At 40.9% G+C, this 25,185-nt stretch overlaps 2 protein-coding genes across 4 annotated transcripts; both read right to left on the bottom strand.

The window, feature by feature from the left end:
* Positions 1 to 1,823: 1,823 nt before the first annotated feature.
* LOC110016817 (probable inactive protein kinase DDB_G0270444) lies at positions 1,824 to 7,879 on the bottom strand. 2 transcript variants are annotated; one of them, XM_020710827.2, is made up of 5 exons: positions 7,749 to 7,879; positions 7,396 to 7,667; positions 5,588 to 5,729; positions 5,193 to 5,439; positions 1,824 to 2,062 (listed from the first exon to the last, which is right to left on the bottom strand). In XM_020710827.2, the coding sequence occupies exons 1-5, from the start codon at positions 7,802 to 7,804 to the stop codon at positions 1,934 to 1,936; spliced, it is 846 nt and encodes a 281-aa protein (XP_020566486.1). In that variant the 5' UTR covers positions 7,805 to 7,879; the 3' UTR covers positions 1,824 to 1,933. The 2 variants fall into 2 exon arrangements, with proteins under 2 accessions (XP_020566486.1, XP_020566487.1); XM_020710828.1 differs by having other exon boundaries at positions 7,396 to 7,604; positions 7,749 to 7,876.
* A 404-nt stretch (positions 7,880 to 8,283) lies between these two features.
* Positions 8,284 to 23,453, bottom strand: atg10 (autophagy related 10). Of its 2 annotated transcripts, none has more exons than XM_020710826.2 (7): positions 23,326 to 23,453; positions 19,992 to 20,098; positions 19,777 to 19,920; positions 19,542 to 19,707; positions 10,786 to 10,883; positions 10,612 to 10,709; positions 8,284 to 9,819 (listed from the first exon to the last, which is right to left on the bottom strand). In XM_020710826.2, exons 2-7 carry the CDS (start codon positions 20,094 to 20,096, stop codon positions 9,660 to 9,662), a joined length of 771 nt encoding a protein of 256 aa, XP_020566485.2. In that variant the 5' UTR covers positions 20,097 to 20,098; positions 23,326 to 23,453; the 3' UTR covers positions 8,284 to 9,659. The 2 variants fall into 2 exon arrangements, with proteins under 2 accessions (XP_020566485.2, XP_023821146.1); XM_023965378.1 differs by having other exon boundaries at positions 10,612 to 10,662.
* Between the last annotated feature and the right edge of the window lie 1,732 nt (positions 23,454 to 25,185).

Below are 25,185 nucleotides of genomic sequence, written 5' to 3'. Positions count from 1 at the left end.
AGCTCTCATTTGTGACGCAGGAACTAAAATGGGCTGGCCTGCTTCGCTCCATTCTGACACATTCAATTGCAGAAAAATATAGATCCGTCTTTGTTTTTCTCGTCAGAGCTGGTATCTGGCTCAAACCGGCACGGCTGGATAGCTCCAATATTGATCGCTATTTTCGTTGCACTGCTAACGTTAGGTAGAGGTTTTGAGGGGCTGTAAACTAGAGGGAGAGAGTGTAGGAATAATAGGAAAGGAGCGCTGGCTTACTCCGCCCCAACAGTCCTCCCCCCACACCTCAGAGGGGAATTTCTAATGAACTCCTGCTGCTTTGCAGGAAATGTCTTAAAAAACAACAGAGTTTGGGGGATTTTGGCTAAAAATGAAATAAAAAGCCCACCGGGAACGAGTGTTGCAACAGTAGACCCGGTAACCATGCTCAGTGAGAATTTAGAGAGGATAAAAATATCATTGAGGTAATCAGAAATCTACAATGTGGGGGGGGGGGGGGGGGGGGGGGGGGCAGCGTTAAGAGGTCTGTGAATGAGGCTCAGTTCATTGAAAAGTTAAATCTTTTGGAGAATTGAGTGAACATGCGGTTCGATGTGCATGGCAGAACAAATCAGGCGGAGCTTTAATTCCGGCCACCCGCCATCAGACTCTACAGTTCATCTGGTAGCCATGTAAATGTACATGTAAATAAGAGTTTTTCTCTTCCCTGTATATTTTGTGTTATTTTTATTTTATGGTGCTGCTACTACAACTGAATTAAATAAAGTTGATCTTAATCTTAAAACCATAGATGTAATATTTTGAAAGTGACAAACCAACAAGACTTCACTCAAACTCCACCTGTGGAGTGTCAAGAAGGCTTATTACTTTATAACCACTTCATAAGCATAAAACATGAAATGGCTCTCAACCACCTTCAGCTGCTGGCTCGGATAGTCTTTCCACAAAGAACTTTTGCTGAACCTTTCACTTTGTTTAAAATACCAGTGTGTAACGTAAACCAGTAAGTATAGGAAAGACTAGTGTGCAGTTCATGCACTAAAACTCCACATTGACCTTTTAAGTAGGCCAGGACGGCCTATTTCGGCTGTCAGCCAATAAAAACAAAGTGGAATCAATATTGATTCGATGTAAAAGAAAATAGATTCATTTCACTGACTGACCTGATGCAACAAAAAAACTCAAATTGTGCATTTACTCAATGGGCCTAAGATCAGCCTTCATAAACTAAAATTTTGATAATAATTTTTATAATAATTTTTAATTATTTAATATGAATGTCATTTGTGATGTCCTTTTTTGATGTTATATTATATACATTAATTCTGAATGTCGTTTTTGCTACCACAGATAAATGACATTTCCCCATTGTGGGATTAATAAAGTCATCTATCTATCTATCTATCTATCTATCTATCTATCTATCTATCTATCTATCTATCTATCTATCTATCTATCTATCTATCTATCTATCTATCTATCTATCTATCTATCTGACGAGGTAGCTTGAAGCTGATTTAGTGGTTTAAATATGTGCTGGGACTGCTGCAGGGATCCCATTTGATCCACGGTAAATCTGTGACTCTGCTGTCCTTATTGTGTGGGTATGTGGAGGGTGTGGAAAAATCGGTCTGCACAGGATCATTGTATAAGGATTGTATAAGAACATGACTGATTTCATGTTCTACCAGTATGAAGCCCATTGAGATAATGATTGTTGTAATATTGGGTTTAATGAATAACATTGAACTGAATTGATCACATTAGCAACCAGAACCAGAGTGTTGTTGGACAACGTTAAACAAAAAACAGTTGTAAAAAAGATCTGTCGTTGCATTTTTTTATGTAAAAATGCAGATATTTATTTTAGGTGGATTTGTAAAGTAAATCTAGGATCCAGGAGGAATGAGGTGGCAGAACCAGACGTCTCTGCCTGCTATTCCTCTGGTGGCTGAGCCAGGATGGACATGGCTGAAGCACTAACAGTATCTGGTTCTGCAGTCCAGTGGAGCAGAGAGGGTGGAGCCGATCGTCTTTGACAGGAAACTTTAGTCTGCATGGTGTCCTGTGAGACAACAGAAACAACAGTTACATATTTAGAAGAGGGACACAATTCGTCTCTGAAGGTTTTTATTTAATTCCTTCAATTGAATCTGGGGCAAAATAAAGATTAAGATTGTTCATCAGGTTTTTCATATGTGCATAATTAATTTTACAACATGCCAAACAGATCCTAACAAAAAGCTGCTAAAGTAAAACACTCTTCAAGTCTGGACCACACAGGGTCTTGCAGCCAGGCATCTGAAACAGCTACTCTACTATTTCATTTTTTGTGGGAAATTTGGCACAAAATTTCTTGAAAGACTGCTTCCTATCATGACAAAGGCTTCTGTTGCAGTATGAATTGCAGTCTGACACATTTAGGTCCATCAGCCATCTATTTTCCAAAAACTCCCTCATTCCCTTTAGGGGTTGTGAGGAAACAAGAGCAACTCCATCTACAAGTAAGCAAAAACAGGGTACAACCTGGACAGGTCCCATTTAGGTCAAAACAAAATAAACTATATACAGTTTATAATGAACTGGTGTTAGCAACATGTGCACTGGCATTTGTACACTGTTCAGTAATGAGTCCACATTCTGCCTATGTAGTTAGCTATTTGTGGGAGGGACAGAGTCACTGGCTGCAGCACCAGTTAATTGCAGATGAATAAAACAATAAGTACTTCGTATTGAAGTCCAAAATTTTTACTTCAGCTTCAGAATGCAACAGCTAAACCAAATAGCTAGGTATCAACTATAACTCGTCCCAAACCTAATGTAAAACATTGAGAGAGAAACAAAGAAAGAGTTATAGTTGACATTAATAGCTAAAACAAATTGCTGGATTGGTCAGCAATCTTGTTATATATAACGAAAAGATCATCTGTGTTTGTCAATCCATTCCACTTTCTGCTGCCATTTGCCTCTTCGACGGGTTCTCCCTGAGATAATCTACTTCAGGAGTGTCAAACTCATTTTTACCAAGGGCCACATCAGTATAGTGGCTGTCCTCAAAGGGCCAGATATAATTTATACATGCAACTAAATGTAACGGAATAATAAATATAACTACTCCTTATTGTTAAATAACTCATTATTTATTTACTATAACTTTTAAAGTGACAATTACAGTTGCATAAAAAAACATATATTTGCTTTTTACTTTAGCATAAATTCTTTTAAATTTGATTCTGTCAGGTTAGGTTATATGGACAGTTTAAGTCCCAATGTATTGTAGCCCAATCTAATATTTTAAATCCAATTCCCCCTAGATATGAATAAATATACACCAATGTTTTATTTTTATTTTAAGAAATTAAAAACTTTCATTCTCTGACACATTTGGCCCCCGGGCCTTGAGTTTGACACATGTGATCTACTTGAACAATTTCTCCTGTTCCTTTACCTCCTAATGACAAGAAACACACAGAATGTGATTTTTGTCTTACAAAGCAACTGAATCAACAAATCAAAGAAGCAACAAAATCTGCTTACATATATGGTTCTTAATGGGAAACAATGTCTTCAAATCAGAATAAATTCATTAAAGGAAAAAGGAAGACTTTAAGTCCAGAAGACAGATTGATCTTGATGAATGAGAATCTTCATTGACTTAAACGAAAATGCAAACATTATGAGATCTAAAAACAAAAACAATAAAAGGGTAAAGTAATGGTCTGACTGAACCACATATTATCAGAATTATAATGTTGCACTGTTGGATTTTCATTTCAGCCAGGGATGGACCTGAAACTTGCACTTGAGTAGCATGCAAGTCTTACAGACTAGAGGGTTGAGTTGACTCTGGACCTGACCTTAAGAACTTGGTCTTGCCTTGAGCTTTGGAACTTGTGAACAGTTTCTTTTTTATACTTCTAAGCTCCATCAAATCCTCATTGCCCCCCCATTGTTTGATCAGATCAGAACAAAAAAAGGCTCTCCGTTGTTTTTCTAGTGTTTCATATGACAATGCAGAATACCAACTGTGTCATCGTCATTCTGTCTGTACCCGTGGTTTCATTGTAGTTTAATGAAAATGGTAGCCCCCCCCTTACTCCTTTTCACTTTAAAACTTCAATTGTATTTAGGGCTCGAAGGTTAAAACTTGACTTTTAGTCAAGGATTTCAGACATGACTTGACCTCAAACAGTCCTGATATGAACTCCAGCACACACACACTCTACCTGGCTTTGCTGTTTGCACCAGAGAGACCAACATGAACACATTGGCTGTTTGATACAAATGTTGGCGGAAGAATGGGATGCCATCGCACATTAGTTCTTGATCAGGTTGATGACCAGCAGGAAGAAGTAAATAAATGAAAAATTCATCCATCAGAACAGAGCTGTGAAAGAAAAATCCTGGAGCAGGATTCACGAGAGTTGCACCGCTTCCTCACTTTAACCTCGGACTATTTAACATGGAAACAGACTTTACAACTTTATAAAATGTGCTACAAGGAAGCAGAGCAACAAAAAATGCATCCAGACATCCATTTTCTGAACCCACTATGTCCCTTTTGGGGTCACGAGGTTGCCAGAACCTAACCTGGCAACCATTGGGCAAAGGCGGGTTACACCCAGGACAGGTCGCCAGTCAGTCGCAGGGCGCACAATCACTCCCACTCACAGTCACGGAATAAAAAGAAATTCTACCAATCACAAATAGTTTTACATTTTTTGCTGTTTGACAAACAATTCAATCAATAATTTAACAAAATTATAGAAAGCTAAAAGAAAAAACACTACAAAAAAGTAAATCTTTTTGCAATTCATGAATCAATTGGGATCATGCTCTTAAATAAATAGAGAACCTTTTAACACAGAAAAAACGAAAGATATAAATAGAAAACCCTAGAAAAAACATAATTTCAGCAAAATATTAAACAAATTAAATGTGATTTTAGTAATACAAACAATAAAACAAAGAAGTCCAGTTCCATTATAATACACGCTACACAAAGTAAAACAAATGTAAAAAATTAAATGTAAATGTTTTAATCTAAATTTGTAGAGGTAATTTTGATAATGACAAACGTTGGTGCAGATCATTCCAGCAAAAGCCCAACTGGACTTAATTATGGTTAATAAAAAATGACGCAAAAGATCACATTGAAACGTTTTTGATGCACTTATATTGATGTAAACTTTTACCTTGATAAGAGATGATTTCTCCTCTGCAATGATGCTACTCTCTGCCCTGACGTCAGTCCTTATCGCTAAGATGTCAGCTATTTTGTCTTTCAGACCAGCAACCTCCTGAGCCTGTTCTTCAGCTTCCTTTGACAAGAACTTACAAAACTCGCCTCTTTTCTCAATTCTAGCATTCAGCTCATCAAAAAAAATTGCTGCATCTCTTTCGACTTTTTTTTCCAGTCTTTCCTGCAGGTTTTCCAAATACCTGGCAGAAAAACAGAAGGGAAAATAAGGTTGGTTCTGCTTATGCTCCTCAAGTTTATAGACTAAAATGAGAAAAAAAGGAACCAAACCCAAATTACACATGAACCCTCCCCAGATTACCGCCCATTCAGATCCGCCCCAGACTTTACTTTTTCTTCAGTGACTTCTCCTCCTCCGATATTTTGTGGAACTCAGCTTCTGCAAGAAGAACCTCCTTCTCCAGTAGCTCCACTCGAAACTTCTGCTGCTTCAGCTCCATCAGCTTCTTGTCACCTTCCTCTATACCTGCAGCTGAATGGAGAAGATGATAGTTGTTAAATGCAGAAGAGAGATAGGTGTTAAACATGAGCTGCTCATAAGAAAAATAAAATAAAATAACAGCAACACATCCTGAAATCTTAAGGGAGCTCAAGCACAGTGAGTCCACCCACAGCAGATGTTGAAAAGAAATCCGACACATTTGGAAAGATCTACTGTTCTTTCACTTCATCAGCCATATTTGGGCCCAACCGTTCACCAAAGCATGACCAGAATTTCGTTATGACCAATAAATGACAACAATACTCAACCATACAATGTTTTATTTATACCATATTAATCCAAATCTTCAAGTAATGATCTGATTCACTTCTTGCCAGCACCTTCCAGTCAAACTAACTGGAGAACATTGTTTGTTTTATTAAAACTATTGCTCTTTCTTATTTTCATGTTGCTTATGTGTGCATTTGTATAGATTTACACTAAGCAAAAGTGGTGTACCATCATACAACGTTTGTCTTTGAACATTTAACACAGACTGAGGGTGGCACGCATTAAAACCTGCATGAACATCAAATGCAGGAGTAAAGGGTGAAATAAGTCTTTCTCTCCTCTGTCCTTGCAGCCCCTCGATGCAGCATCAGTTGATTGTTGAGAAAACTCAAAGCAGCAGCTTTATCTCAAAGTGAAAGCATCTCAGTGGTAACAAAAATTATTTCTCGCTTTGAAGATTGAAATGCACTCTCCAGAAAGTGTAAAATGAAAAAATAACATGCTGGTTAGGTATATTTTTCTTTTTGTCGTGTTATAGTCCAAGCAGTCCTGCACTGCCCCGTTAATGCAAAAAGAAAAAAAACGTAGGTGATGGTTTTTTTAGCTTCTGAAGAAATGGTTGCCCCTTTTTTTTAAATCCCTAATTTGTATTTGACGAAGCTTTCATTGATTTAATACACATTCTCATGTGTATTTTCAGTGCTGCAGTTACCTTTAGCTAATGATTGCTGTCAAAAGGACGATTACCAAGTGACAGCCTGGAAAGACAACCAGAATGGGGTAACAGACCCCAGCTGGAGCCATAAAGGTTGAACCACCACAGCGCCCTGTAGCCAAAGGCTGTTAGAGAAGTTGCAGTTAAAATGACTATAGGACATATTAAACCACAAAATCCACACGCTGTTAATAGTACAGGACTTTCTGTCAGATCTAACATTTTGCTGGAGTGGAGAAACTATTGCAACTGCACTAAAAAATTAAAAAATAAAAAGCAGTAACACCCACTCCACTCACATTTGGAACTATTGTAAGGTATAAAGTGTGTGATTATACCATTTATAGCCAAACTAAGGAACCCTGAGTCATTTTTCTAGGACAGTTTCTAAAGATAAGAGCAGTAGATCATCAGAAATTTCTCTCTGAGTTGTGGGTGGGACTATCGGTGCAGAGCAACATAGAAATAAATGCAACAAAGTAGAAAAAGAAGCAGGGAAGGGTCTTTGCTCATGAAGGACAGAAGTGCGGCTCACAGACGGCCTGTTAGAAAGAGACGGACGGGTCAGTTGGATGAAACTTGAGACTGTCAGCTTCCAAGAATGTCATGATCCACACAAACAAATCCAGCAGAGTATGATTTTTTGAATGCTTCATAAAACTTGGGAGAACTCTGTAGAAATGGCTTATGAAAGAGCTTCATGAGTCTTACCTTGCAGGGCTTTAACAGCGTTAAGCTTGTCAGTTTGCTGCTGCATCTCTTCCATCTCCCGGCTGTGATTCTGCAGAGTTTCTCTAACCATTTGCTGGCCACTTTCTTTCTGGCGGATCAGCTCACCGTGCAGCTCATCCAACCTTTTCTCCTTCTGTGCTGCCATGAGAGTTACACGCTTACTGGCTTCCACTTTGTCCTTCTCCTGTCTGTGGGTCAGAATGAGCAGGTCCTCATTCTGCTTCTGCAGCCGCCCACAATCCAGCTTACAGCTGCACGAGGAAAGCAGCACGACAGGGGTGACAACTGGACACACCATCCTATGTCAGCATGTAGGTCTGTCAGTCATTTACCTGTCTAGCTGGTCCTGAAGACCCTGAATTTTGGCGAGGTAAATCTCCTCTGTCATTGTGAACTCTCGCTCTCAGTCACAGTTTCAAAGCTCCAAGGTGAGTTTGTCACGCAAAGTTGATTTTTAAATGGTCACAAACTCTAAAGTCTATAGTTTACAGTTGCTAGGGAAGAATGGTTTTAAAAATAAACGTCATATTTTAAAATATAAACTCGGTTTTGCAAAATGACGTTGAGAAAGTCTGGAAACAATATTTCCCTTTCAGCTTTTCATCAACAGTATGAAAAACCTGATAGTGATCTATAAATATATATATATATATTTTTTTTTAATTTTATTTTAAAGACAACAATGCAACTTGGAACTATAAATGAAGGAAAATGTCCAACGTTTTAAAAAATTTGCATTTTATATTTGCTGCTGTTTGCTTGACAACAACACAAAGTAACAAAAACAAAACAAAAAAATTAAGCAGACAGTTTTGTGGAATAGTATTCTGCCAAACCTTTGAGGTGCAAGAAGAATAACAGTAACAGTTACCATAAAAAATATCTGCATTTATTCATACACCATAATTGCAATAAAGATATTTTTTCTTCACAGATTAGAAATAAACTCAATTTAAATCGTTTTAAAAAAATAGCCAAAATATTTTCTTTTAAAATTTTGACTTTAAGTTTAATGAAACAAACAAAACCAAGAAAAAACCCTAAAAACTACTTAACAAACATGAGGGTGTCACAACATCCCATAAACAGGCACGGCATTAGACAATAGAAAGAAAAGGTCAAAGACAGGAGAGAAAATAAAAAGTGGAATAATTAGAGCTAATAGCTTGCAGAACTTGCATCTAAATCATTTTTGCTCTTGTGTTTGTTTTAAATTTAAAAGAAAGTATTCCAACTAAATCTGACTCATCTATAGAAATAAAAGCAAAATAATCCGAACTTTCTTCTTTTTATTTATCCAGCAAAAATGTTGACAGCAGATATCTCCATAAAGAGACCACAACATTTAAAATAGAGGAAATAAGCCCAAAATGGGCAGCTCTTTTTGTTTTTTGTCTTGGTATTAATAGTAGAACACATCTGATTGAAGAGTATTGATCCAGCCTGTGCATGGTCCATAAAGCTGAGAGAGGAAATCCCCAACATTATTGTTGGGTATTAATGTGAACATATTATCTAAGTCTACAAAGTTGTGGTTTTTTTCATTCCACAGATATTTCTCTCAGCCTTAAGATCTTGTTCTAATATTTGTAGAAGTGTCAGCAGACCAATTCCCTTCCCACTCCTACGTTGTTTGCAATCCTCCTTTTACCTGTAGCCACTAAAGTGCATCTATGCATTTGACAGGTCAATAGCTCTGTTTGACAACTACACCACCTACTGGAGGACTCCTACACTGAATGACGTTTGGTAGAGATGTCTTACACTTTCGCAACAAACATGAGCATTAAACAATACCGAAACCCGTTATTTACTTCCCTATAGAAATGCAGCATTTAATAATATAAGTTGCAAATGGAACACATGATTTGCTCGTCCAGATTTACGAAAGCCGAAAAACGCAAAGAAAACACCTGAAAGTAATTGTTTTTATATGAAACATGTCTTTCACACCAACAGGAATGAAGACTCCTGCATGTTTTACAGAATAGATGCATAAAAGACAGCTGCTCCATTCTAGGACTTGTGAAGTTTCTAAGTGATGCTTTTGCACTCACTTAGCTTTAGTCTTTATTCCTCACAAGCACCCAACAGATGATGGACAGAAGCAGTTTTTAGATCTGCACAATTCTTCCAGAGAGCACCAGCCAGGATTTAAACCACATGACTGCAGCTCTCAGTCTGGACTGAATTGTCCCCAGAATGGAGATCAAAGTCAGAACTTCACCCGAGATGCAGTAGAGCTACAAGGTTTTTGGTTGTTGAATGGAGCCTCTCAGTGGAACTCTGAGCTGCTGGGGGGTCGTGGGGTGAAGCTGCTGCTGTTTGAGGCACTCCAGGGAGACTTCCAGGCCCACCATGGGTCCCACCACGCTGAGCCACGACAGCACGTAGTTTACCTGCCTGCACACAGCAACAAGCCACAATCAAGACGACGGCATTTGGGAAGATTTGAGGCTTTCCAAAACATGGAACAGGTTTCTGCCAAAGTAAATACATACGGCTGGATATGCACAATAACACGCTCCAAACCCGACCTTTGCATTGAATTCCACCTGAACCCATCCCCTGTGTTCTTATTTATCATTATTTCTTACATCTTGTTTTTTTTGCAAGGTGCTACTACGCTAAATACGTCGATAGTTTTTGGGGAGTTCTTCTCATTCAAAGCATTTCATGGCATTGGGCTGATTCTACAAATGACAGGTAGGTAGGTATTTACTCAGTTATGCTTGAGTAGATTAAAGATGAAACGTCAGCTACCACTGGTTATATTCAATTACTACGTAAAATGTGTTGATCTTGTGTGATGCAGGGTCTGTGGCAGATCATTGTATAAATGCTCTAATGAACACATGCAATGATGCATGGAGGGTTAAAACATTTATCTAACGGAGAAAAAAAGAAGGACCGGATGAAACGTCTTTGACAACATTTTACAAATTCAATATTGTTTTTTTACTTCACACATTTGAATAAAATCTGCATATTGGACTAAAATATTGTTTGTCGCAAACTGAAAATGAATGTTTCCAAACACTGTAAACACACCCTTTTGTTTCAGTTTCTGAACATTATTTAAAATAAAATAACATAAAACACATTTAAACTGTTGTTCAGTACTCAAATTAATGTAACTAACTACTATTTTACTCAAGTAACTATCTGGATGTTGTCCCCGCCCCCTGTGCAAACCTGTTTTGATCCCTCGCCATCTGCAGCAGAGGCTTCATGAACTCCTCCGTCCTGCAGGGATGCAGATAGAAGAAAGCCTGACCCAGGAAGGGATGCTCCTGCAGCACAGGCAGAGAAAAGGAGCTCAGGAGGAGACTATAAAGGAGGCGAAAAGAGGAGGCAGGCCGCCGTCACCTGCTGAGTGATGGCATCCAAAGGGCGGCTCTGGAGGCCAAGCCTGTAGTTTGGGTGAACGGTGCGCCACACGTCCTCCAGAGTTAAACTCCTCCCCTCTGACACCAGGAAAGACATAAAAAAAGAAACTGAACACCCTGCTTTGACAAGATTAAAAAGAATAAAAACACCAATCTTTACGACAAAATTTATTTAAAAAAACTATGACTACAACATATCAAACAGTTTTTATTATAAAGAGTTTAAAAAAAGAGATCTTAAAAAAACCAGTTGAGATAAGTGTCGTCTGTCGTGAAAGGGTAGATCATTTCCTTTTTTTTTTTCTTTTTTTAACTTGTTCTGTCCAACAGCTGAGCAAACAGATTAGAGCTGAAGGCTTTTTGTGTTGGACAGGTTTTACTATCACAAAAAGAGGTTATATAGCTTCAAGAAACTAGAGTGTAGATTTGTATAAACCCCTTTTTGTCGTATTATTTTTTATTTATTTGTTACATTTAGTGTGTGTGGGGAGGGAGAGGGGAAGAATGTGAGGGGAGGGTGGAAGAGAGTAAAAGGAAGAAAGGTGAAAAGGTGGGGGATGCAAGCACTGATTTGACTAAGTTATTAATTTAAGCTGTAACAATTATACCAGATCTGCTGGAAAGACGAATGTTACATCAAAGGTGAAAATCTGACACTAAGATGAGTGAAAAAAAAATCTGTCCATCAATACACTGTAGATAAGGAGGAGGGATGAAGCAGACAGGGAGTGTGGCAGTGTGCACGTGCACGTGGGGGTGGAGATACATGCATGCTGCCGACGTGAACCGTGTGTTCATAAAGGGAGTCAGTTCCTACCCAGCCAGACCAGCCAGACCAGGAAAGGGGAGGAGAGCCCCCCAGGCCAGAAGCCCCCCCAGCATCCGGACCCAGGCAGCCCGGGAGGGGAGGAGGAGGGGACCGCCCACCCCACCAGCCAGGCACAGAGAGGGCCCCCCTACAGGGGCCCCCCCAATGCCCAGAGGCACAAGCGAACCCAGTGTCCGGCCCCCAGGCCACAAGACAGGAGCGCTTAGCCGTACCACGCGGCAGCCATGGGGGCCACCGGGCGCCGGACACCGAGACAAAGGCCAGGGACGAAGCCAGGGCCCCCGGAGCCCATGAGCCGGCCACCACCCGACCGGCGCCCCGTCCCCGCAAGCCAGCCCACGCACGCGACCTTAGCAACCCAGGGATCGCCACGCACCCACAGCCACAGCCACCCCCCTAAAACCCTACGCACTACAACCCCCCCCCCCCGCCATAATATTTGACCCCCCCTCCCCAACCCTCTCAGTGCCCTCCCCTCTCTGTGATGGGGAGGGAAAGCCCCAGAGGGTCCCAGCGAGCCAGCCCCCAGGTCGGTCCTACCCATGCACTCACACACACATACTCACAATCATCTGGTTACCCTCCCTACCCCCGCCGCCACGCAGTAACCCCCCCCAGCCGGCCGACCCCCAGCGCCGCATGCCCGACCCTTCCCGCAGCCGACAGGATACCCATAAGCCCGGCCGCCCTGAGAGGACCAGGCGGGTGAAGACCCCCCCCCCCCCCCCCCCCCCAGACCCCACCCATGTATGGAGGTGTGGGAGTGCTGTGTGTGTGCTGCAGGTAAAATAGGAAGTCACCAGTGTGGGGGGCTCCACCGCTGCCAAGCCGCAAAGCCCCCCACTCCGGAGTCCCTCTGTGAGTGGTGTGTATTTGCTGTGTGTGTGCTGCTAGCATGAAGTGTGTGTGTCTACAGAGGAAGTTAAAATTGTGGGGGGGGCCAGCGAAAGGTGAGCACGGATGTTTCACCGTGCCCCCCTCCACCAGACCCTCTCCACAAGGCCCTAGATGAATCAGAGTGTCTAATATGCAAGTAAAAAGCGGGGAGGAGGGCGGGTGCCAACGAGAACCCAGAGAGGGGCATCCCCAGTGAGCCCCGCCAGCATACCCCTCCCATCCAGATCCCGGGGCCCTATGTGCCTGTGTGCAATATTTGTTTGGGTGAGAGCGGGGAGGAGCGGGCGGATGGGCACAACCGGGGGAGAAGGCTCCCCCGAGCGACCGGCCCCCCAGCCGGCCGCGGTAGGCGCCCCCCCTCCCAGAGCGGCCGGGCAGCCAGAAACGGCAAGCCAGCCGCAGTTGGAGGCCAGAGCCTCGCGGCGCCGAGAGACAGCCAGCAAGGAAGGGTCCCGGTGCCAGAATGGGGGGGCAGGGGGTCCAGCCCCACCATTCATACCCTGGCCCCCCTAAGGACTAGCACACTGCCCCCCAAGGCCCACCCCCAAAAATAAATAAATAATAAAATAATAATAATAATAATAATAATAATAATAATAATAATAATAATAATAATAATATTAATATTAATATTAATATTAATATTAATATTAATATTAATATTAATATAATAATAATAATAATAATAATAATAATAATAATAATAATAATGAAATAAACCCACCCAAGTGAACCCATTAACCCCTGCTGTGACTGCGGCGTCGACCCCCGGGGGGCCAGGCCACGCGCCAACTACCGGCCACGGGCGAAACACCGGCCACGGGCAGACGACCCCAGGCCCCAGAGCCCCAAGCCCCCCCCCAGCCCCCGCCACGGCGACCAGCCACCCAGCACGGCACCCGGCCGCCGTTCCCGGTCAGCCGCACTGCCTACCCTGCGCCCAGAAGGCACCCGCCCAGGAACCCCTGCCAAGTTGCCAGCAGAGCGTGCGCCCCCACCACCACCCCACCCAGGCAACCAGAGCCCCGAGCCGGGAGAACGACAGGCCCGGCAGAGCCCACCCCCCCAAACCCACCCCGGCCCACCCAACCAGCCAGGACCCGGCTCAACCTATCACCATCCCACCCCCACTAGGTGATGTGACTAACCAGCTGGAGCCAGGGAGAGTTTTGTGGAGGACATTATCTCTAAACTAATATGCTCTGACATGAGGTTTCTGTAGTGGTTGATGCTAAGATTATTTTTAGATTTCCAGTTTAGGAGGATAGTTTTCTTTGCGATACATACAGCGGTGAGAACCATATAAGCCTTGTTAGATTCCATGTTGATGTTATTCAGGTCACCTAATAAGCAGAATTTGGGGCAAGCAGGAATCTTATGATTAAACCAGATTGATAAATCCTCACAAACCTTACGCCAGAATGATTGGACAGGTGGACAGAACCACAGGGCATGCAAATAGTCGTCTATGTTGTTACCTATGCACTGTGTGCATATAGCAGACTGATTGAGACCCATTTTAAATAACCTCTGTCCGGTGTAGTGAGTTCTGTGGAGAATCTTGTATTGAATAAGTTGCTGATTAGGGCTTTTGGTCATATTAAAGGCATTCAAACAGATCTGTAGCCAAAATTGATCACTAAAATTCAATGATAGCTCAGACTCCCATTTTGTCATGGGTAAGTAAATGGTTTCATCTTCTTTCTCTTTCGGCTTTTCCCATCAGGGGTCGCCACAGCGAATCATCCTTTTCCACCTCACTCTATCATGAACATCTTCTACCCTAACATTAGCCAACTTCATGTCCTCTGTCAAGACATCCATGTATCTCCTCTTTGGCCGTCCTCTTGCCCTCCTGCCAGGCAGCTCCATCTCCAACATCCTTCTACCAATATATCCACTATCCCTCCTCTGAACATGTCCAAACCATCTCAGTCTGGCTTCTCTGACTTTGTCGCTAACACAGGCAACATGAGCCGTCCCTCTGATGTACTCGTTCCTTATCCTGTCTAACCTGGTCACTCCTAAGGAGAACCTCAACATCTTCATCTCCGCTACCTCCATCTCAGCCTCTTGTCTCTGTCTCACTGCTACCGTCTCTAACCCATAGAGCAGAGCTGGTCTCACCACTGTCTTGTACACCTTTCCTTTGAGTCTTGCTGACACTCTTCTGTCACACAACACTCCTGACACTTTCCTCCACCCGCTCCAACCTGCCTGCACTCGCCTCTTCACCTCTTTTCCACACTCCCCATCACACTGAACTGTTGACCCCAAGTACTTAAGCTCCTGCACCTTCTTCACCTCAGCCCCCTGTAACCTAACGCTTCTACCTTGATCCCTCTCGTTCAGACACATGTATTCTGTCTTACTACGACTGACCTTCATGCCTCTTCTTTCCAGAGCAAACCTCCACCTCTCTAGCTGTTCCTCCACCTGCTCTCTACTCTCACTGCAGATTACAATGTCATCCGCAAACATCATTGTCCAGGGAGATTCCTGTCTTACCTCGTCTGTCAGCCTGTCCATCAGCATAGCAAACAAAAAAGGACTCAAAGCTGATCCTTGGTGTAGTCCCACCTCCACCTTGAACTCCTCTGTCTGACCTACAGCACATCTCACCACCGTCATACTTCTCTCATACATGTCCTGAACTACTCTGACATACTTCTCTGCCACTCCAGACGACCTCATACAGTACCACAGCTCCTCCCTCGGCACCCTGTCATACGCCTTCTCTAAATCTACGAACACACAATGCAGCTCCTTCTGACCTTCTCTGTACTTTTCCATCAACATTCTCAAAGCAAAAATGGCATCAGTGGTGCTCTTACGGGGCATGAAACCATACTGCTGCTCACAAATCTCCACCTTCTTCCTAAGCCTGGCTTCCACTACTCTTTCCCACAGCTTCATTGTGTGGCTCATCAACTTTATTCCTCTATAGTTGCTGCAGTTCTGCGTGTCACCCTTGTTCTTAAAGATCGGAACCAGAACGCTTCTCCTCCATTCCTCAGGCATCTTCTCACTCTCTAGAATCCTATTGAAAAAACTCGTTAGAAATTCCACTGCTGTCTCTCCTAAGCACTTCCATACCTCCACAGGTACGTCATCAGGACCAACGGCCTTTCCGCTCTTCATCCTTTTCAGAGCCTTCCTAACCTCATCCTTTCCAATCTCTGCTACTTCCTGCTCCACAACAACCACATCTTCCTCCCTTCTTTCCCTGTCATTTTCCACGTTCATCAGCTCCTCAAAATACTCCTTCCATCTTTTCTGTACACTCTCCTGGGTTGTTAGCACCTTGTTAGCAAGTAAATGGTTTCATCTATGTCTGATAACATCTTATAAATTTTGGAGGTGAGTTTGGGATTTTTAAGGTCCATGAAATGTGTTACTGTAAGGGGAGGGTCTAGGTCTATTTGGGTCAGGCAGTATTTAGTGCTTATAGCTGATTTAAGCTGCTGATATTCTAGAAATTTGTTTATATTAATTCCATAGGTTGAGGATAACGTTGAGAGGGACATAAATTTTCTATTCTGAATTATATGCTGGAACTGCTGGATTCCTTTGTTCTTCCATGAAGCAAAATGAATCATGTTTTTGTTAATCAAAATGTCAGGGTTATTCCAAATGGGGGTAAGTTTACATGGAAATAATGTGAGGTTGTTTTTTTTAAGAAAATCCCACCAGGCTGTTAAGGATGAGCTGATGTTTAAACTTCTGAAGCATTTGTGTTGTTTAATTTTAGAACTGAAGAAAGGTAAATTAGAAATATCTAGGTTATCACAGAGATTTTGTTCAATGTCTAGCCAGGATTCATCCAGCACACCAGGATTCAGCCATTTTTGTACATAACACAATCTGTTCGCGGAGTAGTAGTCCTGGAAGTCTGGAAGGCCTAGTCCTCCTCTATCTTTAGGTTTTTTAATAGTTTTTAAACTAATCCGTGGGGGTTTACCTTCCCAGAGGTATTGGGAAATGAATGAGTCTAATGATTTGAACCAAGTAGTTGGAGGTTTGGAAGGAATCATTGAAAATAGGTAGTTAATTTTGGGGAGAATCATCATTTTTATGGTTGCAACTCTCCCGATTAGAGAAATGGGTAGAGTTTTCCATCTAGTGAGATCAGCCTCGGTTGTTTTAAGTAGTTGGGTGTGGTTTAGCTTGAGTAGATCAGAAAGCCTAGAGGAGATATTTATACCTAAGTACTTTATGTTGCCTGTTTGTCTTTTAATAGATGACGGATTTAGATAATTGCAATTAATTGGTAGAATTGTGCTTTTAGACCAGTTTATGGAGTATTCTGAGACTGAGGAAAATCTATTAATTAGGGAGATGATTTGGCAGATGGAAGATTGTGAATTAGGAGTAAATAGTAAAACATCATCTGCATAAAAACTTATTTTGTGTTCTAAATTTTTGGTTTGAATGCCTTCAATGTCTCGACTTTGCCTAATAGCAGCAGCTAGAGGTTCAATAAATAGTGCAAATAAAGACGGAGATAGTGGACAGCCTTGTCTGGTTCCTCTTTGTAAATTAAAGCTTGGAGATGTTTGATCATTTGTTCTGATACGAGCATTAGGAGAGGCATATAGTATTTTAATCCAGTTAATAAATGATTTTCCAAAGCCAAATTTGTTCAGGGTGGCTATTAAAAATTTCCAGTTGACCCGATCAAATGCCTTTTCTGCGTCCAGTGACAAAATGGTTGCTTCTCGGTTGTTGATGGTTGTATAATCTATGAGGTTGATTAATCTGCGCATGTTGGTAGATGAATGTCTACCCTTTATAAAACCTGTTTGGTCAGGATGTATTAGAGAGGGAACTACCTTCTCCAGCCTTCCCGCCAAAGCTTTGCAGATTATTTTAAGATCTGCATTAATCAGCGATATGGGTCGATAGCTGGATGGTGATGTGGGATCTTTCCCAGGTTTCAGAAGTAAGATTATATTAGCAGAATTCATATTTGGAGGTAGATAATTGTTGTCCTTAATTTCTATTGTCATTCTGAGAAAAATGGGAGCTAAGATTTGCCAAAACTCTTTATAAAATTCTGCTGGGAAGCCGTCTGGTCCTGGGGCTTTTTTACTAGGCATGTTGGTTAATGCTTTATGTAGCTCTTCTTTAGTAAAAGGGGACTCCAGGGCTGTGATTTGTTCCTCTGTTGGTCTAGGCAAATCTATGCTATTGAGAAAACTATTGATGTCATTGTCAGAAGGATTAATTTGGGATGAGTAGAGAGATTGGTAAAAGTTTTTAAAAACTGAATTTATTTCGGCTGGATCATGTGTTGCATTTCCTGTTAGGTCTATGACTGATGAAATAGTTGTCTTCTCTTTGTTTATTTTGAGTTGATTTGCCAAATATTTCCCAGATTTATTACTGTGATCAAACCTCTCCAAGCGTAGTCTCTGTAATAAAAACTGTGTTCTTTGATTAGTTATTTCATTTAATTCGATTCTTACTTTCCTTATTTGTTGTAGAGTTTGTTCATCCGGAGAGTTGCTGTAGGTTTCCTCTAACAGTCTGATTTTTTGCTCTAAATCCACTAGTTTAGAGTTTTCTTTTCTTTTTTTGTGGGATGAGAAGGCGATTATTTTTCCTCTCATGACTGCTTTCCCGGCCTCCCATAAAAGGCACGAGGAAATACCTGGGTGGTCATTATTTTGAAGATATGAGGACCATTCTTTAGCAAAGAAATCTATAAAGTTAGGGTCTCTGAGCAACGATGTATTGAACCTCCAGCTCCTTAATGAAGGTGGTGATGTTTTGTTTTTAAGAGTCAGGGAAACTGGTGCGTGGTCGCTGATAGTAATGGGGTGGATCTGTGCTTCCGTAGCTATGCTCAACAAGGAGCTGTTAACCAAGAAATAATCTAGCCTGGAGTATGATTGATGAACTGTGGAAAAAAAGGTATAAGCTAAGGGTAGATAGATAAGGGTAGATCATTTCCACGTTGTGGCTGCAGCTCAGTCCAATGGAATCTTTCTGCACATTTCTGATCAACTTTAAAATATACGGATCTCAATGCAGCAGAAGTCGGCACTCTGGAAATCATGTTTGACTAAGAAACTCAAATTTCTAGATGGTCTCCTCACCAAAGGTCATTCTTCAAGAACCTGGCTCCAAATTAAGTCAGTAATAATCTAAAGATTACAGAAATGACCTTTTAATGTGTTTAGGCTGCATCTAGAGAATGTACCAATCCTTTATTCTAGGAAAAAACATTTAAAATATTGTAAAAAATGATCATTCCTGATGCTGTAAGATCATTCCAGCATGTTAATAATATACTCTTTTTTTCCCCATTTTCTTATTTAATACTCCTAATATTCACTCCTATATCCACGTATGATCAGACAGAACTGCTATAATGTACAGACAGATTCTAAAGTTATTTCTGATCAGATCTTTCTTTTCTAACCTCTTAAAAAAGTGTATAAGAGGTGTGGCCTATGGGGGAACAGTCATTTTTAAGCCACCAGCTAGCCTCACCACACACAACTGATTACAATTCCATTTAAATGGTCTCTGCAGTAAAAAAAAAGCCAAAGTTATACATACCCTACCACAATGAGAAAAAACTCAATGTGGCTAAAAATACAGATTTTTGTATTTTAAAAATGTTTACAATTAGTTTGACGACTTTACGGACGATTTAAAAAGGCACAAAAACATTTCGTTTTCCCAACTGTAGTATTTTTAAAATCCAAGGAGCCAGATTTTAAAAGTCTTTCAATTATATTTTGTGTTTCCTTCTTACTTTTCCTAACGAACTTAAAACGGCTGAATGAAGATCCATCAGAACGCATTGATGGGCAGCAGACTCAAAATGAGCAAAAAAGTCAAAGTACTTTTTAAAACAATTCCTCTAATCCAGAGTTAAACTCCTGCACTGAGTTTTGTTCTTCTTCTGACTTCTCTCGCAATAAACAGCACCGCCCCCTCAGCTGTACCATGACATCCTTCAGCCATAGTTTAAAGTTCCCGCTCTGTATGCAACTAACCCAGAGTGGAAGCTCTGAAGTACAGCACAGGAGTCCTGTAGCTGCAGGAGTACAGGATGTGATACTCAAACTGAAGTACTGAGCTGCTGCCTGCAGGCGCCCCGCAGACCCCGTCATCTTCCTCTTCTGCGTCAGGTCTGAGGGAATCGGATGAGGCGTCGACGCCCTGAGGGGGCAGAGAGTGCAGCTCAGAAGGTGCAGGAGCTCAATCAGAATTCAAACTGAAGGTTTTCACCTGCTTTTCCTGCTCCTCGGTTTGCAGATGGCAATAATCAAACTTCTCAGAGTCAGAGCCGGGCTCCTTGTGTTTCTGTGGGACGCTCCGCTCAGCAGGGACTGACCTGAGCAGCGTTTTCTTCAGGTAGCCCTCATCTGAACCCTGAAAACAGAGGGGAAAAGTTCGTCTTCGCCTATGCAGCAGAGACAGCGACCCACACCACGCCGTCTCACCCGGACCGCCTCCCAGCTCCAGCCGTCACCCACGCCGTTGGAGTGCTGCAGGAGGAGCCGACAGCACCGACAGAACTCCTCTTCATCCACGACACCACAGCTCATCCCTGCAAGCCAACATGAACACATTACAGGAACGCAAGGCTACAACGATACTTCCACTAAAAACTCTCCTTTATAACATTTATTCAAACATTTTTATCACTTCATTCATTGTGGTTTTTACTTTTTGCTTAAACCTTTAGCCGTCACGCTTTATATTTAGCTGCTTGTTTTACTATGTTTTGGTCAAGTAAATTAACATAAAGTTCTAAAACAAATACGTTTATATGATTATTTTACTCACACATGGCGTAAGCAAAATTGAGTATATATGGTGAGATTTTAGACAAAAACCTCCGTCCACCAGTGAGAAAAAAACGGATAAAAAGTGTCTGGATCTTCTAGCATGACACTGATACCAAACACATCACCCTGGCAACAAACAAAAAAAAACATCTAAAGCAGGAGTGTCAAACTCATTTTCACTGAGGGCCACATCAGCATAGTGGCTGTCCTCAAAGGGCCAGATATAACTTATACATGTAACTAAATGTAATGAAAAATAAATGTAACTACTCCTTAATGTTAAATAACTCATTGTTTATTTACTGTAACTTTTTAAAGTGACCATTACAGTTGCATAGAAAACATATGTTTGCTTGTTACTTTAGCATAAATCCTTTTACATTTGATTCTGTCAGGTTAGGTTGTATGGACAGTGTTTAAGTCCTAATGTATAGTTGCCCAATCCCATATTTCAAGTCCAATTCCCCCTAGATATAAATAAATACACAACAATTTTTATTTTAAGAAATTAAAAACTTTTATGCTCTCGGGGGTAGAGAACTGTGACGTGTCGGATTTTTGATCACCGCGGTGATGAACCACCAGGGGGCGCGGTGTCGCGGCTAACCGCAGCCCCCCCCCCGGGCGGCCGCATCAGAAATAAATACAATTACAACGTAGTATTCTTTATTCACAAAAAACAGTAACAACTAACTACTACCTATCTAACTAATGAACTAACTATATAGGTGTTGTAGATTCACTGTGACTGTGTGAGCGCGCTGCGTCGTGTGTAGGACTGGGAGGAGGGAGCGCGCACACGTGTGTTGGGGGTGCTTGTTGATTCTTCTGCAGCGGACCGCTCTCTAGCTACATGCATGACTTCACCTGTGCTCTCCGGTACAGACATCTTCTCAGAATATTATATATTGCCCAGTAAATTATCAGCAAAGATGAACATGTATAATGTGTTTATTATAGTTCCAATCACAAACCATATGCTGAACTTTCTAAAAAAGAAAAAGAAAAAGTGCGGTGAAGCGGTGATGAGGTCATCGTCACAGCCCTACTCGCGGGCCACATAAAATGACATGGCGGGACACATTTTGCCCGCGGGCCTTGAGTTTGACACACGTGATCTAAAGGTTCTGGAGTGTTCTAGCCAGTCTCTGGATCCAGAACAGACTCTTTGGAGGGAGTCAAAAGTCTGTTTTGCCCAGCAACTGCCTCGAAACATCACAGCTCTTGAGAAGATCTGCATGGAAGAATGGACCAAAACTAGCAGCCAAAGCGAGTGTAAAACTGGTGAAGACTAACGGGAAACATTTGACCAGATAAGAGGAGACTTTATTTGATCCAACGATGGGGAAATTCTTTAGTCTGCAACGCCAAAGTGACATTACAAAGTACAACAGGATAGAAGAACAAAAGAATATCTTTAAATTACACGGCAATTAAATTCAATTAAAATTAAAATACACACCAAACACAGCAACAACAAATGAAATACACAGTGTGGGTACATAGTGTGTCACTGCAGTACTGTGTTGATGGCTGGGTCACATTTCAAAGTACTGAGGTGAACTTTTGTTATTGAACAAATACTTTTTTACAAAATCAACAAAACTTGATTCTGGTGCTGATTTATTTTTTTATTTTATTCTGTCTCTCATAGGTGACATGTACACATAGATTACTTTTAGATCCTATTTCTGTTCTCATTCACTTGTTTTTTGTTCTTTAGGTGAGCAATTTCAAGTACAAAAGACAAATAGCTCCTGGGCTAATTCTGGCTCATTGCAGCGATGCTTTGAATGAGCACCGTCCCAGAGAAATAAAATCATAGATTATATTTAATGCATCCAAAGTGGAAATGAAACACAGGTTGAAAAAATTACAAGCAAAACAAGTTTGTGTGATTTTAAAAAACAACAACAATATATGATTATTTTTTAACTTCTCACAAGAACATAAAAAGCCTTTAGATTCCCTTAAAATAACCTTTCAAAATGTACTTAAGACTACTACAAAGCTGTCCTAAGTGTTTCGTCCACAACGACGCTGAAGTTGGCTTCCGATTCACAGCTTCCGATTCGCGAGGGCACTAAAGAAACATTCCGCTGCATTTTTCGCACTGAGTCCACTTCAGACCATGTCCTGTTCAAAAACTGCTGGACCTGGACTGCTCAAACCTGGATTAGATTATGCATTAGATAGTAAAGAACACATTAAACACAGTTTCTGATTTGTGAAACCTTCCTCTGATTTGTGAAAATGTGAAATAGGTTGATTTTTTAATCGCATTTATGCACTGAGTCCACCTTAGACCAGGTCCTGTTCAAAAACCGCAGGACCTGGACTGCTCAAACCTGGTTTAAATTATGCTTTAGATACTAACTAGGTCCACAACTAACTACTACTTTCACATTTTCACAAATCAGAGGAAGGTTTCACAAATCAGAAACTGTGTTTAATGTGTTCTTTACTATCTAATGCATAATTTAATCCAGGTTTGAGCAGTCCAGGTCCAGCAGTTTTTGAACAGGACATGGTCTGAAGTGGACTCAGTGCGAAAAATGCAGCGGAATGTTTCTTTAGTGCCCTCGCGAATCGGAAGCTGTGAATCGGAAGCCAACTTCAGCGTCGTTCTACCACATAGGTTTAAAAGCCACTATAGTAAAGCCTACAATTATATTTATAATATCAATACAGAGTTTTGATAACCTTATCCCTGATAGACACTACTACTACTACTACTACCACCACCACTACTACTACTACTACTACTACTACTACTACTAATAATAATAATAATAATAATAATAATAATAGAAACTTGACTTAGCAAAGTCCAGTGAGTGATTATTTTGAACAGGATCCAACCGTTGTTGTTTAAATTATTATGCTGCAGTTGACATTTTACTATTTTTAGATAAAACAAAAGAAAAATGACACCGAATCTGTGCTAAAAGTGCGAACCCCTGACCGGACAAACCTGCGTTTTTACCTTTCTCTCTTTAATGAATCGTCAGATCCCAACTGGCGCTACAGCTTCAAGAAGTGTCTTGTTTTGAAATCATCTTCCCGGTTTTGCTTCTCATGTTCCGCCATGTTGAAACGTCACGGGCTCGCGTGTTTTGGCACGCGGGCTTTTCCTTCGACTTTACCGTAATGTTGTTACAAAGTCGCAGGGGAATATGTCGTAAAAAACTTCCGTTTCATATTCCATGTTTATTTCGGGATTCTGGTCTTCGGACTGTAAATTTAGATCTAAAAGACAATTTATCGCTCATCTGCGCCCAAACCAGAATGATTATGAATATTTAGACTTTTCCAGTTCATTTATATTTGCGCGCCTATTACAAAGATTATGGTAGAAGCTTGAGCTGCTTTTGCAGCTCCTGCCTCACAAACCTCTGAAAATATAGCAGTATAAGTCAGCAATGTAAAAAAAATTATAGTGCTTTATTTGTTTAAATAATTAACTTTTTAAAATACTTGTTAAAAAAATTGTATAACTGTTATCTGCAACACTGTATTGTAAAGGGATACATGGAATGTGATAAAACATTGCGCCATGTGGTCATTTTCTGTCAAAATGAAATGTTCAAACCAATGAACAAAAACTTATAATAACAGGCTACTAAAGTAAATCTAATATTAATACTACCACAACAACAATAATAAAAAATAAGCAAAGCTTAACAAGAAAAAAACAACAACTTTAAGCTGTTTTTTTTCAGAATATCTTTTGAAAGATAGGTTTTGTTTTGACCATACAACCATCATGTGGGCGAGAGACAAAAGTAACACAGCATCAGTTTTAGTAAATGGACCAAAACTTTTATTTTGATAATTAAAATAGTGTTTTCATGAGTTGCATTACTGATAAAACGTTACAGTAATACAGACACAGGAGATTTAAAGGGAAATTAGAAATTCATTTGTTAACAAAGACAGGATTTGCAATAATTAACGTCAATATGAGAATATTTATTCAGCCATTTAATCGAGGGCCTGTCGATCTTTATGGATGTCGTGAGACAAGTCATATAAAGTTGATAGAACTCAGTCTGTGTGAATCTATTTGCAGTGTAATACCAATTTATGTCAGTAGGTGACAGCAGAACACGGGACTGTAAATCTGCCATCTCTCCTATGTCTGCTGTCAATTCATGACAAGGCGTTAATCCCAACATACAGTCAGTTGTTACAAGACTTCTTGTTTCCAAAAGAAGGATCCATTATGGGTGAAAACAACCCAAAGTAGCTTATTGGTCCTTTGGATTAAGAAATTCCAATTCAGCAAACTATGCAGGGCAGGAGGTCAGATACTTTCCCTCCTTATGAAGGCAGTATTACATTCTTTAATGTTTTGGGTTGAGTAGTTAGGATTCGCTGATGTTCCCCCTTCTGCGGTTTGTCTTAAACCTCTATGAATATAAGGGGGGAAATAAACGTTTTACCACGAACGGATGAATACAAAATGCAGCTCTAGATTGGATCATAAATTCTAGATTATTATTGGGATATTAATTCCAGGGTTTCAATTATTTTATTTGTTGTAATCGTGCAGCTTTCTCTCCTGTAGTATTGAATACAGAAATAAGTGCCTGTTACCCTGCTTTGAGCATTTCTTTGAGCATTGGTGTGGACTCTGCTGAAATGAAGATAGCAGACATAGAACTTCAGTCTAAAAATAACTGCACATTAAATGTTTGCACATGTTTCTAGCACATCTTTCTGCACATCAATGACAGTAAATGATGAATTCCTCTAGTCATGTTGGAAGAGGAAGCAGCTGCTCCAAACTGTTCCCACAAGGTTGGGAGCATGGAATTGTCCAAAACGTTTTGGTATCCTGAAG

The sequence above is a fragment of the Oryzias latipes genome, chromosome 17 (genome assembly GCF_002234675.1).
Source record: "Oryzias latipes chromosome 17, ASM223467v1".
In the NCBI taxonomy this organism is placed as follows: domain Eukaryota; kingdom Metazoa; phylum Chordata; class Actinopteri; order Beloniformes; family Adrianichthyidae; genus Oryzias; species Oryzias latipes.
The sequence above is the reverse complement of the archived record's forward strand: the minus strand, read 5'-3'. Positions and strand labels throughout refer to the sequence as shown.

Bases quoted from the DNA above. Each gene is read 5' to 3' on its own strand.
- LOC110016817 (XM_020710827.2), bottom strand. From the start codon at position 7,804: ATGACAGAGGAGATTTACCTCGCCAAAATTCAGGGTCTTCAGGACCAG. The intron at 7,668-7,748 runs GTAAATGACTGA...TTCCTCGTGCAG, and splicing joins CTTCAGGACCAGCTAGACAG to CTGTAAGCTGGATTGTGGGC. The intron at 5,440-5,587 runs GTAAAGTCTGGG...TTTTTCTGCCAG, and splicing joins GAGAAGTCACTGAAGAAAAA to GTATTTGGAAAACCTGCAGG.
- atg10 (XM_020710826.2), bottom strand. From the start codon at position 20,096: ATGAGCTGTGGTGTCGTGGATGAAGAGGAGTTCTGTCGGTGCTGTCGG. The intron at 19,708-19,776 runs GTGAAAACCTTC...CTGCCCCCTCAG, and splicing joins CCGAGGAGCAGGAAAAGCAG to GGCGTCGACGCCTCATCCGA. The intron at 10,710-10,785 runs GTGACGGCGGCC...CCTGTGCTGCAG, and splicing joins TGGATGCCATCACTCAGCAG to GAGCATCCCTTCCTGGGTCA.